We start from the raw sequence: 15,467 nt of genomic DNA, 5'->3' as shown, positions 1-15,467 counted from the left end.
GGTTAAGAAACCGCCTGCCAATGCAGGGGACACAGGTTCGACCCCTGGTCTGGGAAGATCCCACATGCCGCGGAGCAACTAAGCCCATGCGCCAAAACTATTGAGCCTATGCTCCAGAGCCCGAGAGCCACAACTACTGAGTCCATGTACCACAGCAACTGAAGCCCACGCACCTAGAGCCCATGATCTGCAAAAAGAGAAGCCACCGCAATGAGAAACCCGCACACCGCAACAAAGAGTAGTCCCCACTCGCTGCAACTAGAGAAAGACCACATGCAGTAACGAACACCCAACGCATCCAAAAATAAATAATAAAATAAAATTAATTAATTAAAAAAAATCTTCCAACAAACAAAAGTCCAGGACCAGATGGCTTCACAGGTGAATTCTATCAACCATTTAGAGAAGAGCTAACACCCATCCTTCTCAAACTCTTCCAAAAAACTGCAGAGGAGGGAACACTCCCAAACTCATTTTATGAGGCCACCATCACCCTAATACAAAAACCAGACAAAGATACTACAAAAGAAGAAAATTACAGACCAATATCACTGATGACTACAGATGCAAAAATCCTCAACAAGATACTAGCAAATAGAATCCAACAACACATTAAAAGGATCATACACCATGATCAAGTGGGATTTATCCCAGGGATGCAAAGATCCTTCAATATATGCAAATCAATCAATGTGATACACCATATTAACAAATTGAAGAAGAAAAACCATATGATCATCTCAATAGATGCAGAAAAAGCTTTTGACAAAATTCAACACCCATTTATGATAAAAACTCTCCAGAAAGTGGGCATAGATGGAAGCTACCTCAACATAATAAAGGCCATATATGACCAACCCACAGCAAACATCATTCTCAATGGTAAAAAACTGAAAGCATTTCCTCTAAGATCAGGAACAAGACAAGGATGTCCACTCTCGCCACTATTTTTTATTTTTCGCCACTATTATTCAACATAGTTTTGGAAGTCCTAGTCATGGCAATCAGAGAAGAAAAAGAAATAAAAGGAACCAAATTGGAAAAAAGAAGTAAAACTGTCACTGTTTGCAGATGATATGATACTATACATAGAGAATCCTAAAGATGCCACCAGAAAACTACTAGAGCTAATCAATGAATTTGGTAAAATTGCAGGATACAAAATTAATGCACAGAAATCTCTTACATTCCTATTCACTAATGGTGAAAAATCTGAAAGAGAAATTAAGGAAACACTCCCATTTACCATTGCAACAAAAAGAATAAAATACCTAGGAATAAACCTACCTAGGGAGACAAAAGACCTGTATGCAAAAAACTATAAGACACTGTTGAAAGAAATTAAAGATACCAACAGATGGAGAGATATACTATTTTCTTGGATTGGAAGAATCAATATTGTGAAAATGAGTATACTACCCAAAGCAATCTACAGATTCAATGCACTCCCTATCAAATTACCAATGGCATTTTTTACAGAGCTAGAACAAAAAATCTTAAAATTTGTATGGAGACACAAAAGACCCCAAATAGCAAAAGCAGTCTTGAGGGAAAAAAACGGAGCTGGAGGAATCAGACTCCCTGACTTCAGACTATACTACAAAGCTACAGTAATCAAGACAGTATGGTACTGGCACAAAAACAGAAATATAGATCAATGGAACAGGATAGAAAGTCCAGAAATAAACCCACGCACCTATGGTCAACTAATCTATGACAAAGGAGGCAAGGATATACAATGGAGAAAAGACAGTCTCTTCAGTAAGTGGTGCTGGGAAAACTGGACAGCTACATGTAAAAGAATGAAATTAGAACACTCCCTAACACCATACACAAAAATAAACTCCAAATGGATTAGAGACCTAAATGTAAGACTGGACACTATAAAACTCTTAGAGGAGTAGGCTTCCGGGAAGATGGCGGAAGAGTAAGATGTAGAGATCACCTTCCTCCCCACAGATACACCAGAAATACATCTACACATGGAACAACTCCTACAGAACACCTACTGAGCGCTGGCAGAAGACCTCAGACCTCCCAAAAGGCAAGAAACCCCCCACGTACCTGGGTAGGGCAAAAGAAAAAAGAATAAACAGAGACAAAATGATAGGAAGGGGACCTGCAACAGTGGGAGGGAGCCGTGAAGGAGGAAAGGTTTCCACACACTAGGAAGCCCCTTCGCGGGCAGAAACTGCGGGTGGCGGAGCGGGGGAGCTTCTGAGCCACAGAGGACAGCACAGCAACAGGGGTACGGAGGGCAAAGCGGAGAGATTCCCGCACAGAGGACTGCTGCCGACCGGCACTCACCAGCCCAAGAGGCTTATCTGCTCACCCGCCAGGGCGGGCAGGGCTGGGAGCTGAGGCTCGGGCTTCGGTCGGAGCGGAGGGAGAGGACTGGGGTTGGCGGCGTGAACACAGCCTGCAGGGAGTTAGTGCGCCACGGCTAGCCGGGAGCGAGTCCGGGAAAAGGTCTGGAGCTGCCGAAGAGGCAAGAGACTTTTTCTTCCCTCTTTTTTTTCCTGGTGTGCGAGGACAGAGGATTAAGAGCACTGCTTAAAGGAGCTCCAGAGACGGGCGCGAGCTGCGGCTAAAAGCATGGACGCCAGAGACAGGCATGAGACGCTAAGGCTGCTGCTGCCGCCACGAAGAAGCCTGTGTGGGAGCACAGGTCACTCTACACACCCCCCTTCTGGGGAGGCTGTGCAGCCCGCCACTGCCAGGGTCCCGGGATCCGGGGACAACTCCCCCGGTAGAACGCATGGCGCGCCTAAGGCTGGTGCAACATCACGCCGGCCTCTGCCACCGCAGGCTCGCCCCACACTCCGTGCACCTTCCTCTCCCCAGCCTGAGTGAGCCAGAGCCCCCGAATCAGCGGCTCCTTTAACCCTGCCCTGTCTGAGCGAAGAACAGCTGCCCTCCGGCGACCTACATGCAGAGGCGGGGTCAAATCCAAAGCTGAGCCCCGGGAGCTGTGAGAACAAAGAAGAGAAAGGGAAATCTCTCCCAGCAGCCTGAGAACCAGCAGATTAAAACTCCACAATCAACTTGATGTACGCTGCATCTGTGGAATACATGAATAGACAACGAATCATCCCAACTTAAGGAGGTGGACTTTGAGAGCAAGATTTATGATTTTTTCCCCTTCTCCTCTTTTTGTGAGTGTGTATGTGTATGCTTCTGTGTGAGATTTTTGTCTGTATAGCTTTGCTTCCACCATTTGTCCTAGGGTTCTATCCGTCCTTTTTTTATTATTATTATTTTTTCTTTTATTTTCTCTTAATTATTTTTTTATTTTAATAACTTTATTATATTTTATCTTTCTTTTATTTTACTTTACCTTCTTTCTCTTCTTTTCCTTCCTTCCCTCCTTCCTTCCTTCCTTCCTCCCTCCTTCCCTCCCTCCCTTCTTTCTTTCTTTCCTTCCTTCCTTCCTTCTTTCCTTTCTTCCTTCCTTCCTTCCTTCTAGTAATTCTTTCTTTCTACTTTTTCTCCCTTTTATTCTGAGCCACGCGGATGAAAAGCTCTTGGTGCTGCAGCCAGGAGTCAGTGCTGTGCCTCTGAGGTGGGAGAGCCAACTTCAGGACACTGGTCCACAAGAGACCTCCCAGCTCCACATAATATCAAACGGCGAAAATCTCCCAGAGATCTCCATCTCAACACCAGCACCCAGCTTCACTCAACAACCAGCAAGCTACAGTGCTGGACATCCTGTGCCAAACAACTAGCAAGACAGGAACACAACCCCACCCATTAGCAGAGAGGCTGCCTAAAATCATAATAAGTCCACAGACACCCCAAAACACACCACCAGATGTGGACCTGCCCACCAGAAAGACAAGATCCAGCCTCATCCACCAGAACACAGGCACTAGTCCCGTTCACCAGGAAGACTACACAACCCACTGAACCAACCTTAGCCTCTGGGGACAGACACCAAAAACAATGGGAACTACGAACCTGCAGCCTAAAAACAGGGGACCCAAAACACAGTAAGATAAACAAAATGAGAAGACAGAAAAACACACAGCAGATGAAGGAGCAAGATAAAAACCCACCAGACATAACAAATGAAGAGGAAATAGGCAGTCTACCTGAAAAAGAATTCAGAATAATGATAGTAAAGATGATCCAAAATCTTGGAAATAGAATAGAGAAAATGCAAGAAACATTTAACAAGGACCTAGAAGAACTAAAGATGAAACAAAAAACGAAGAACAACACAATAAATGAAATGAAAGATACTCTAGATGGGATCAATAGCAGAATAACTGAGGCAGAAGAACGGATAAATGACCTGCAAGATAAAATAGTGGAAGTAACTACTGCAGAGCAGAATAAAGAAAAAAGAATGAAAAGAACTGAGGACACTCTCAGAGACCTCTGGGACAACATTAAACACACCAACATTCGAATTATAGGGGTTCCAGAAGAAGAGAAAAAGAAAGGGACTGAGAATATATTTGAAGAGATTATAGATGAAAACTTCCCTAACATGGGAAAGGAAATAGTTAATCAAGTCCAGGAAGTACAGAGAGTCCCATACAGGATAAATGCAAGGAGAAATACACCAAGACACGTACTAATCAAACTGTCAAAAATTAAATACAAAGAAAACATATTAAAAGCAGCAAGGGAAAAACAACAAATAACACATGAGGGAATCCCCGTAAGGTTAACAGCTGATCTTTCAGTAGAAACCCTGCAAGCCAGAAGGGACTGGCAGGACATATTTAAAGTGATGAAGGAGAAAAACCTGCAACCAAGATTACTGTAGCCAGCAAGGATCTCATTCAGATTTGATGGAGCAATTAAAACCTTTACAGACAAGCAAAAGCTGAGAGAGTTCAGCACCACCAAACCAGCTTTACAACAACTGCTAAAGGAACTTCTCTAGGCAAGAAACACAAGAGACGGAAAAGACCTACAATAACGAACCCAAAACAATTAAGAAAATGGGAATAGGAACATACATATCGATAATTACCTTAAATGTAAATGGACTAAATGCTCCCGCCAAAAGACACAGATTGGCTGAATCGATACAAAAACAAGACCCATATATTTGCTGTCTACAAGAGACCCACTTCAGACGTACAGACACATACAGACTGAAAGTAAGGGGATGGAAAAAGATTTCATGCAAATGGAAACCAAAAGAAAGCTGGAGTAGCAATTCTCATATCAGACAAAATAGACTTTAAAATAAAGAATGTTACAAGAGACAAGCAAGGACACTACAAAATGATCGAGGGATCAATCCAAGAAGAAGATATAATAATTGTAAATATTTATGCACCCAACATAGGAGCAACTCAATACATAAGGCAAATACTAACAGCAGTAAAAGGGGAAATTGACAGTAACACATTCATAGTAGGGGACTTTAACACCCCACTTTCACCAATGGACAGATCATCCAAAATGAAAATAAATAAGAAAACACAAGCTTTAAATGATACATTAAACAAGATGGACTTATTTGATATTTATAGGACATTCCATCCAAAAACAACAGAATACACATTTTTCTCAAGTGCTCATGGAACATTCTCCAGGATAGATCATATCTTGGGTCACAAGTCAAGTCTTGGTAAATTTAAGAAAACTGAAATTGTATCAAGTATCTTTTCCAACCACAATGCTATGAGACTAGATAACAATTACAGGAAAAGATCTGTAAAAAATACAAACACATGGAGGCTGAACAATACACTACTTAATAACGAAGTGATCAGTGAAGAAATCAAAGAGGAAATCAAAATACCTAGAAACAAATGACAGTGGAGACACGACGACCCAAAATCTATGGGATGCAGCAAAAGCAGTTCTAAGAGGGAAGTTTATAGCAATACAATCCTACCTTAAGAAACAGGAAACACCTCGAATAAACAACCTAACCTTGCACCTAAAGCAATTAGAGAAAGAAGAACAAAAACCCCCCCAAAGTTAGCAGAAAGAAAGAAATCATAAAAATCAGATCAGAAATAAATGAAAGGGCTTCCCTGGTGGCGCAGTGGTTGAGACTCTGCCTGCCGATGCAGGGGACACGGGTTCGTGCCCCGGTCCGGGAGGATCCCACATGCTGCGGAGTGGCTGGGCCCGTGAGCCATGGCCACTGAGCCTGCGCGTCCGGAGCCTGTGCTCCGCAGCGGGAGAGGCCACAGCAGTGAGAGGCCCGCAGAATGCAAAAAAAAAAAAAAAGAAAGAAAGAAATGAAGGCAACGATAGCAAAGATCAATAAAACTAAAAGCTGGTTCTTTGAGAAGATAAACAAAATTGATAAACCATTAGCCAGACTCATCAAGCAAAAAAGGGAGAAGACTCAAATCAATAGAATTAGAAATGAAAAAGGAGAAATAACAACAGACACTGCAGAAACACAAAAGATCATGAGAGATTACTACAAGCAACTCTATGGCAATAAAATGGACTACCTGGATAAATGGACAAATTCTTTGAAATGCACAACCTGCCAAGACTGAATCAGGAAGAAATAGAAAATATGAACAGACCAATCACAAGCACTGAAATTGAAACTGTGATTCAAAATCTTCCAACAAACAAAAGCCCAGGACCAGATGGCTTCACAGGCGAATTCTATCAAACATTTAGAGAAGAGCTAACACCTATCCTTCTCAAACTCTTCCAAAATATAGCAGAAGGAGGAACACTCCCAAACTCATTCTACAAGGCCACCATTACCCTGATACCAAAACCAGACATACATGTCACAAACAAAGAAAACTACAGGCCAATATCACTGATGAACATAGATGCAAAAATCCTCAACAAAATACTAGCAAACAGAATCCAACAGCACATTAAATGGATCATACACCATGATCAAGTGGGGTTTATTCCAGGAATGCAACAATTCTTCAATATACACAAATCAATCAACATGATACACCATATTAACAAATTGATGGAGAAAAACCATATGATCATCTCCATAGATGCAGAGAAAGCTTTCAAGAAAATTCAACACCGATTTATGATAAAAACCCTGCAGAAAGTAGGTATAGAGGGAACTTTCCTCAACATAATAAAGACCATATATGACAAACCTACAGCCAACATCGTCCTCAATGGTGAAAAACTGAAAGCATTTCCATTAAGATCAGGAACAAGACAAGGTTGCTCACTCTCACCACTCTTATTCAACATAGTTTTGGAAGTTTTAGCCACAGCAATCAGAGAAGAAAAGGAAATAAAAGGAATCCAAATCGGAAAAGAAGAAGTAAAGCTGTCACTGTTTGCAGATGACGTGATACTATACATAAAGAATCCTAAAGATGCTACCAGAAAACTACTAGAGCTAATCAATGAATTTGGTAAAGTAGCAGGATACAAAATTAATGCACAGAAATCTCTGGCATTCCTATACACTAATGATGAAAAATCTGAAAGTGAAATCAAGAAAACACTCCCATTTACCACTGCAATAAAAAGAATGAAGTATCTACGAATAAACCTACCTAAGGAGACAAAAGACCTGTATGCAGAAAATTATAAGACACTGATGAAAGAAATTAAAGTTGATACAAATAGATGGAGAGATATACCATGATCTTGGATTGGAAGAATCAACATTGTGAAAATGACTCTACTACCCAAAGCAATCTACAGATTCAATGCAATCCCTATCAAACTACCACTGACATTTTTTACAGAACTAGAACAAAAAATTTCACAATTTGTATGGAAACACAAAAGACCCCGAATAGCCAAAGCAATCTTGAGAAAGAAAAACGGAGCTGGAGGAATCAGGCTCCCAGACTTCAGACTATACTACAAAGCTACAGTAATCAAGACAGTATAGTACTGGCACAGAAACAGATAGATCAATGGAACAGGATAGAAAGCCCAGAGATAAACCCACGCACATATGGTCACCTAATCGTTGATAAAGGAGGCAGGAATGTACAGTGGAGAAAGGAAAGCCTCTTCAGTAAGTGGTGCTGGGAAAACTGGACAGGTACATGGAAAAGTATGAGATTAGATCTCTCCCTAACACCATACACAAAAATAAGCTCAAAATGGAAAGTCCTAAATGTAAGGCCAGAAACTATCAAACTCTTAGAGGAAAACATAGGCAGAACACTGTATGACATAAATCACAGCAAGATCCTTTTTGACCCACCTCCTAGAGAAAGGGAAATAAAAACAAAAATAAACAAATGGAACCTAATGAAACTTCAAAGCTTTTGCACAGAAAAGGAAACCATAAACAAGACCAAAAGACAACCCTCAGAATGGGAGAAAATATTTGCAAATGAAGCAACTGACAAAGGATTAATCTCCAAAATTTATAAGCAGCCCTTGCAGCTCAATAACAAAAAAACAAACAACCCAATCCAAAAACGGGCAGAAGACCTAAATAGACATTTCTCCAAAGAAGATATACAGACTGCCAACAAACACATGAAAGAATACTCAACATCATTAATCATTAGAGAAATGCAAATCAAAACTACAATGAGATATCATCTCACACCAGTCAGAATGGCCATCATCAAAAAATCTAGAAACAATAAATGCTGGAGAGAGTGTGGAGAAAAGGGAACCCTTTTGCACTGTTGGTGGGAATGTGAATTGGTACAGCCACTATGGAGAACAGTATGGAGGTTCCTTTAAAAACTACAAATAGAACTACCATATGACCCAGCAATCCCACTACTGGGCATATACCCTGAGAAAACCATAATTCAAAAAGAGTCGTGTACCAAAATGTTCATTGCAGCTCTATTTACAATAGCCCAGAGATGGAAACAACCTAAGTGTCCACCATCGGATAAATGGATAAAGAAGATATGGCACATATATACAATGGAATATTACTCGGCAATAAAAAGAAACGAAATTGAGCTATTTGTAATGAGGTGGATAGACCTAGAGTCTGTCATACAGAGTGAAGTAAGTCAGAAAGAGAAAGACAAATACCGTATACTAACACATATATATGGAATTTAAGGAAAAAAGATGTCATGAATAACCTTGGGGTAAGACAGGAATAAAGACACAGACCTACTAGAGAATGGACTTGAGGATATGGGAAGGGGGAATGGTAAGCTGTGACAAAGCGCGAGAAAGGCATGGACATATATACACTACCAAACGTAAGGTAGATAGCTAGTGGGAAGCAGCCACATAGCACAGGGAGATCAGCTCGGTGCTTTGTGACCACCTGGAGGGGTGGGATAGGGAGGGTGGGAGGGAGGGAGACGCAAGAGGGAAGAGATATGGGAACATATGTATATGTATAACTGATTCACTTTGTTATAAAGCAGAAACTAACACACCATTGTAAAGCAATTACGCTCCAATAAAAAAAAAACTCTTAGAGGAAAACATAAGAAGAACACTCTTTGACATAAATCACAGCAAGATCTTTTCTGATTCACCTCCTAGAGTAATGGAAATAAAAACAAAAATAAACAAATGGGACCTAATGAAACTTAAAAGCTTTTGCAAAAGAAAGGAAACTACAAACAAGACAAAAAGGCAGACCTCAGAAAGGGAGAAAATATTCGCAAATGAAGCAATGGATAAAGAATTAATCTCCAAGATATATAAACAGCTCATGCAGCTCAATATTAAAAAAACAAACAACCCAATCAAAAACTGGGCGGAAGACCTCAACAGATATTTCTCCATAGAAGATGGAAAGATGGCCAAGAGACACATGAAAAGCTGCTCAACATCACTAATTATTAGAGAAATGCAAATCAAAACTACAATGAGGTATCACCTCACACCAGTGAGAATGGGTATCATCAGAAAATCTACAAACAACAAATGCTAGAGAGGGTGTGGAGAAAAGGGAACTCTCTTGCACTTTTGGTGGGAATGTAAATTGATACAGACACTATGGAGAACATTATGGAGGTTCCTTAAAAAACTAAAAATAGAATTACCATATGACCCAGCAATCCCACTACTGGGCATATACCCAGAGAAAACTGTAATTCAAAAAGACACATGTGGGCTTCCCTGGTGGCGCAGTGGTTGAGCATCCGCCTGCCGATGCAGGGGACAGGGGTTTGTGCCCCGTTCAGGAAGATCCCACATGCCGCGGAGCGGCTGGGCCCGTGAGCCATGGCCGCTGAGCCTGCGTGTCCGGAGCCTGTGCTCCGCAACAGGAGAGGCCACAACAGTGAGAGGCCCGCGTACTGCAAAAAAAAAAAGAAAAAAAAGACACATGCACCCCAATGTTCAGTGCAGCACCGTTTACAATAGCCAGGTCATGGAAGCAACCTAAATGCCCATCGACAGACGAATGGATAAAGATGATGTGGTACATATATACAGTGGAATATTACTCAGCCACGAAAAGGAACAAAATTGGGTCATTTGTAGAGACGTGGATGAATCTAGAGACTGTCATACAGAGTGAAGTAAGTCAGAACAACAAATATCACATATTAACACATATATGTGGAACCTAGAAAAATGGTACAGATGAACCAGTTTGCAGGGCAGAAATTGAGACACAGATGTAGAGAACAAACGTATGGACACCAAGAGGGGAAAGCAGCTGTGGGTGGGGGTGGTGGTGTGATGAATTGGGAGATTGCGATTGACATGTATACACTGATGTGTATAAAATGGATGACTAATAAGAACCTGCTCTATAAAAAAATAAATAAAATAAAATTCAAAAAAAAATTTACTGGTAATATGGTGCTAATTCACATAATTTTTCAATGATTTTTACCCATTTTTGAAAAAAATTTGTAAGAAATGAGTCTCATACTAGCCAGAGTATTTTTATATTTAATTACAAAACATAAAGTGATCAAGGGTAATGGCTCTTCAGTTTATTTCAAATAGAGAAAAGAAATAGGGATCAAAATCAGTGAAGACTATTAGGAATTTTAAAATAACCCAGTCCTATCCTCTCTTACTATATTTTTAAAGTGCTATCAGTTTTTAAAATTTTTTATTGAAGTATAATATGCAAAGAGGAAAATGTACATATAAGTGTAAGGATCAGTGAGGCTTTGCAACCACACCCATGTAACCAGCATCCAGATTGAACAATATTACCAGTATCCCAGAAGCCACCTTTATAACTTTTCCAGGCACTAATCCTCTCTCTCTTCAGTAACTCCTATCCTGAACAACACAGTCTTGTTTCACCTGTCTTGGAATCACCTAGCATGTACTCCTTTGTATTTGGCATCTTCCTTTCAATATTAGTGCCAGACTTATCTACATTGTTGCACATAGTTGTAGATATTCATCCTTCACTGCTATTTATATTCCACTGTTAATGAACATTTGAGTACTTTCCGTTTTGTGGCTATCACAAATAATGCAGCTAAGAACATCTTAATACATGTCTTTTGGTGAACATATGTGACAGGAATATATTTCGGAGTATCTGGAAACTTAAATAAACCTGGTCTTATTGACATATAGTATATTTTTCAAATGCAATCTGTTAGTTTTATAAGATACAGATAATCATAAAAGCTATCATTTTCCTTATATTGCTACTTTGGAGAACTCGTTAACTGCCACATAAAGAATTAGTCATTCTTTCCTCTGTGTTCCAATATCATTTAATCACAACCTCTATCAGCACCGATCACATAGCATTATATTTTACATTTGTTTTCTTAGTCCCAGAAAAGCAGGAGTGAGATCTAACACAACTTTGTACTCCCAGCTCAAATAATACCCTCTGGATTTTATGAACGAATAAATGAATATCTAAATGAATAAGTGAAAAATATGCAAACCAGCTTATCACTTACCTCCGTTTCTTTCATTAACAAGTTCAGTTCAGAAATCTGACTCTTCACCTGGCTCTCCTTGCCAATAAGGTAATCAATATCTTTTGAAAGCTTTTCCTATTGGAATATATTAGAAACAGAAATAGAAGTGTAACAAAGGCCTTCCAGAATTTCTTTTAACACAGTATCCTCTTCTCTAGCCTATGATGAACAGACAGTAAAATCAACAATGGTTATTATCGTTATTAACCCAGCGTAAACAGTCACTGGCGTTGAGCACACAGGCCTAAAGATACATGAGGGATTAGAAGCAGTTAGAAAAAAGAACAAGGTAGTGATGCTCAGATTAGTAAAAACTCCTGAATACACAAATAGCATATTTTTGTTGTCTCATCATCACTCCCAGAATGCTTCCTCCCAAGGCTTCTAAGTAGATGGAAGGGCAGCAATCCAAATAGTGTTGTCTTCCACCAGATTTTATAATTCACTCTCACACACACACACCCCACACACAACAGGAAAAACAACAAAGACCCTTCCAAAATAATCTTCAGAGTCCATCCCAGCCTAGATGTTCACTAAACAATTACACAATACACAATAATGAAAACACAGATTTATAAAAATGGTAACTTCAAGAGCTTATTGAATAGTTTGTTCATAAAGTAGTCATTTTGAAACTGGTATAGTTTACCATAGAGATAATGTCATAGATTTTGGTGAGATCACTAGTGTGGCCCAGAAAACATTAATATACCTGAAATACATTTAAAAACAAACAATAATACCCTGAAACACCACAGGGTACAAAGCAGTAAGAGACAATGTATCCTGAGACTAAGTGAGAATAAGAACACCCAGAAAACACCTCCCATGCTGTAGCCCTGACAGGAGGATCTGAACATTTCTTGCTCACAACTGGACTAAGGGTTGAAAAGAGTTAGGAAGAAGAGGGGCAAAGCTCCTAGGAATTGTAGAAGTGAGTCTCCTTCTTATATCATCGTCCTCTTTTTTTACTTAGACCATGTTACAGGGTAAGAGAACGTATGCAGAAATGAAAGTGACAGGTCTCCAGCATGGCCCATCTTTAACTCTTTGGGACACCCAGCAATCAGACCCAGCGAGTTTCCTTGATGGCTCACTGGAGGGACAGAGGAAAGACCTGTTAGGCAGAGGAACAAGATTTCTGAGAACTCAAGGCAGGATGGGACCAAGAAGGAAATCATAGGATGTTAAGGATAGGAAGAGACATTAAAATCCTGCATTTTAATCCAGCGTTTTACAGATAAGGAAACCAAAGCTCACTGAGTACAAATATCACATAGTCAATAGCTGAACTAGAAAACTCCTCACCACACATTAACCATGATGTCACAGGCTGAGAGGTGCTTCCTCAGCACCAAGCTGCAAGGAAGATGATAGTTCCTCCAATACCACCGCTGTCAGGCCCATGTTAGGACCAGACCTACGGGGTATGAGTGCTGGCACTCTTTTTAGCTATAGTAGCAAAGAAAGGAATTTGGCAATTTAAACTGAAGTAGGGCTTAGTTCTGAAACAGCTTAAGTTAACAGTGCTAAATAGGCTAGAGAAGAATAGAGGACAGAATTCAGAAACACCATCCAAGGTCTAAGTGGTTCCAGTGAGCTGTGATGCTTAGACCAAGTCTCTGGCCAACCACAGCCTTTATCTGAGATGGCTCCAGTCTTCTCAGTCCCCTTAAACTTAGGCAGTCTGTGTTAAGACTAGATCTGTCTTAACCAAGAATCAGTGGTCCATTTATTCATAATCCTCAAAAAAGTATATGCACCGGACACTGATACTAGGCGTTTTATCCAAGAAGTTCATCTAACGTGAGAAGCAGGTTTAAATCCTTTAGTGTTATTAGGACCCCAGTTCTCTAGGAACTGATCAGAGGCTAAATTCCCAAGGACCCCAAAGTTGCTCAAAGCTTCCTCTAGAGCAGTGGTTCTCAAATGCTGGTGTGCATCAGTCTCCTGAGAGTCCATAAAGAACACAGAGGCCCAAGGTCATTAAAGTAGTACAGGCCTGGCTTCCATAGTTTTACCAAGTGTTCCAGGTGATTCTAACACCCAGCAGAGTTTGAGCTCTCTTCCTGCAACACTCAAGTGAGTAAAAATGAAAATGATATTATAAACCTACCTATGTCACCTACATCATGAAGGCCTCCAGCTTAAAATCTAAAACAAGTAAAAAGGAAGATCTAGGGAGATCTGTTTACTACTTTCAGCAAAACTGAATGATTTTACTCTTACTAAAAAGTGAATAAATTGAAAAATCCATTATGGAGTCTCAGTTTTAAAAGTGTGAAACATAAATGGGAGAAATTAACAAGGCAAAGGGTAACTTAAGTGTATGCTATTGTCAAATATTGATTCCAAGTAACAGAAAAAAAAATTTGGACAACTTATATAATATCCAACCAATAAGAAACAAACAAAAAAGGTGTCAAAGTTAAAATTAGCAAACAGTGTTATTGCCACTGTGAGGCACAACAGGGAAACAAAGACTGGATTTACTCACCCACTTGAAACAACTAAAAAATCCTAACAGAATAAATGAAACAGCTCTCAAGACACTGGACATCAAGAAACAAAAAACAGTGTCCCTGAGGGATGGGAAACAAGATGAGCCTATGATTGCTCTCAGCTTATTGTCAGGAGAAGGCTTCCCAGGCCTGGTGCAGAGAACTCAAATGGGGCCCAGGATCTCCTGTGAGATGAGGTGATGAAGCTGGGAGTCTGGGGAGGCCAGAGTTTATAAAACATAACACCTAAGAAGAGGTGGCCATAAAGAGAAAGAACTCCAGAGATTTACCAAGCAGCCCCCTTGCTTATTCATATGAGCTTTGATCAATTTTTATGTGTGAGGAAATTGCCACAGGCCAGGGCAAGTATCACCCAAAAGAATTAGAAGGAAGAATTTCAGAGCTCACACATGCCGGAAATAGTGCCTGTTCCCCACAAGCCAGACTAAAAAAAAAAAAAAAAACCTCAAAATTCATAGGGCATTGGGAAGAGTAAACAAATAGCTTTACTTCAATAATCACATAAAATTAGTCCTAGAACAAAATGCTGCTCTGTCCTAACAAAGCTTAACAGCAAGACCAAAAAGGAACAAATTGTTCCCAAGTAACTTCATCACACAACAGAAGAAAACTCAAGAATATCTTTAGGAATGTAAAAATATCCAGTGCCCAACAAGGTGAGCTTTACAATACCTGGCAGCCAATCAAAAGTTGCCAGGCTTGCAAAGGAGGAGGGGAATACAACTCATAATGATAAGAAAAATCAGTCAAAATTGACCTAGTAATGACACAGATAACAGAATTAGTAAATGAGGACGGACAATAAAACAACAATACTGTAACCCATGTGTTGAATGTAGAGGGAGGACTGAGCATGTCAGACATACAAAATACAAAATATGAAACTGTATGTATAGATGCAAAATAGATACAGGTCAAAAAATGCATACACATATTGTTAAAGGAATCAAAAATTTAAATGGGTAGTAGATTTATAAATGAACTGATTCCCTTTTAAAAAGGAAAAAAGAATGAAACAAAAAAATAGCACTATACCACTGCCTACTTGGCTGTAGATTATCAAATTTAAAAGTTTTAAAAGGGTCATGTGGGCTTCCCTGGTGGCGCAGTGGTTGAGAGTCTGCCTGCTGATTCAGGGGACACGGGTTCGTGCCCCGGT

General features: G+C 40.0%; 1 protein-coding gene across 1 annotated transcript in view; it reads right to left on the bottom strand.

Annotated features, from left to right (window-relative positions):
- The window catches only part of LOC132422141 (E3 ubiquitin-protein ligase TRIM36), a 43,518-nt gene that overhangs the window by 15,803 nt on the left and 12,248 nt on the right, over nucleotides 1–15,467 (bottom strand). The window contains exon 5 of the mRNA XM_060006978.1: nucleotides 11,763–11,858. Coding sequence (XP_059862961.1) covers nucleotides 11,763–11,858 — 96 coding nt within the window. The remainder of the gene's footprint in view (nucleotides 1–11,762; nucleotides 11,859–15,467) is intronic.

Source organism: Delphinus delphis, chromosome 3, assembly GCF_949987515.2.
Source record: "Delphinus delphis chromosome 3, mDelDel1.2, whole genome shotgun sequence".
Taxonomy (NCBI): Eukaryota; Metazoa; Chordata; class Mammalia; order Artiodactyla; family Delphinidae; genus Delphinus; species Delphinus delphis.
The sequence above is the reverse complement of the archived record's forward strand: the minus strand, read 5'-3'. Positions and strand labels throughout refer to the sequence as shown.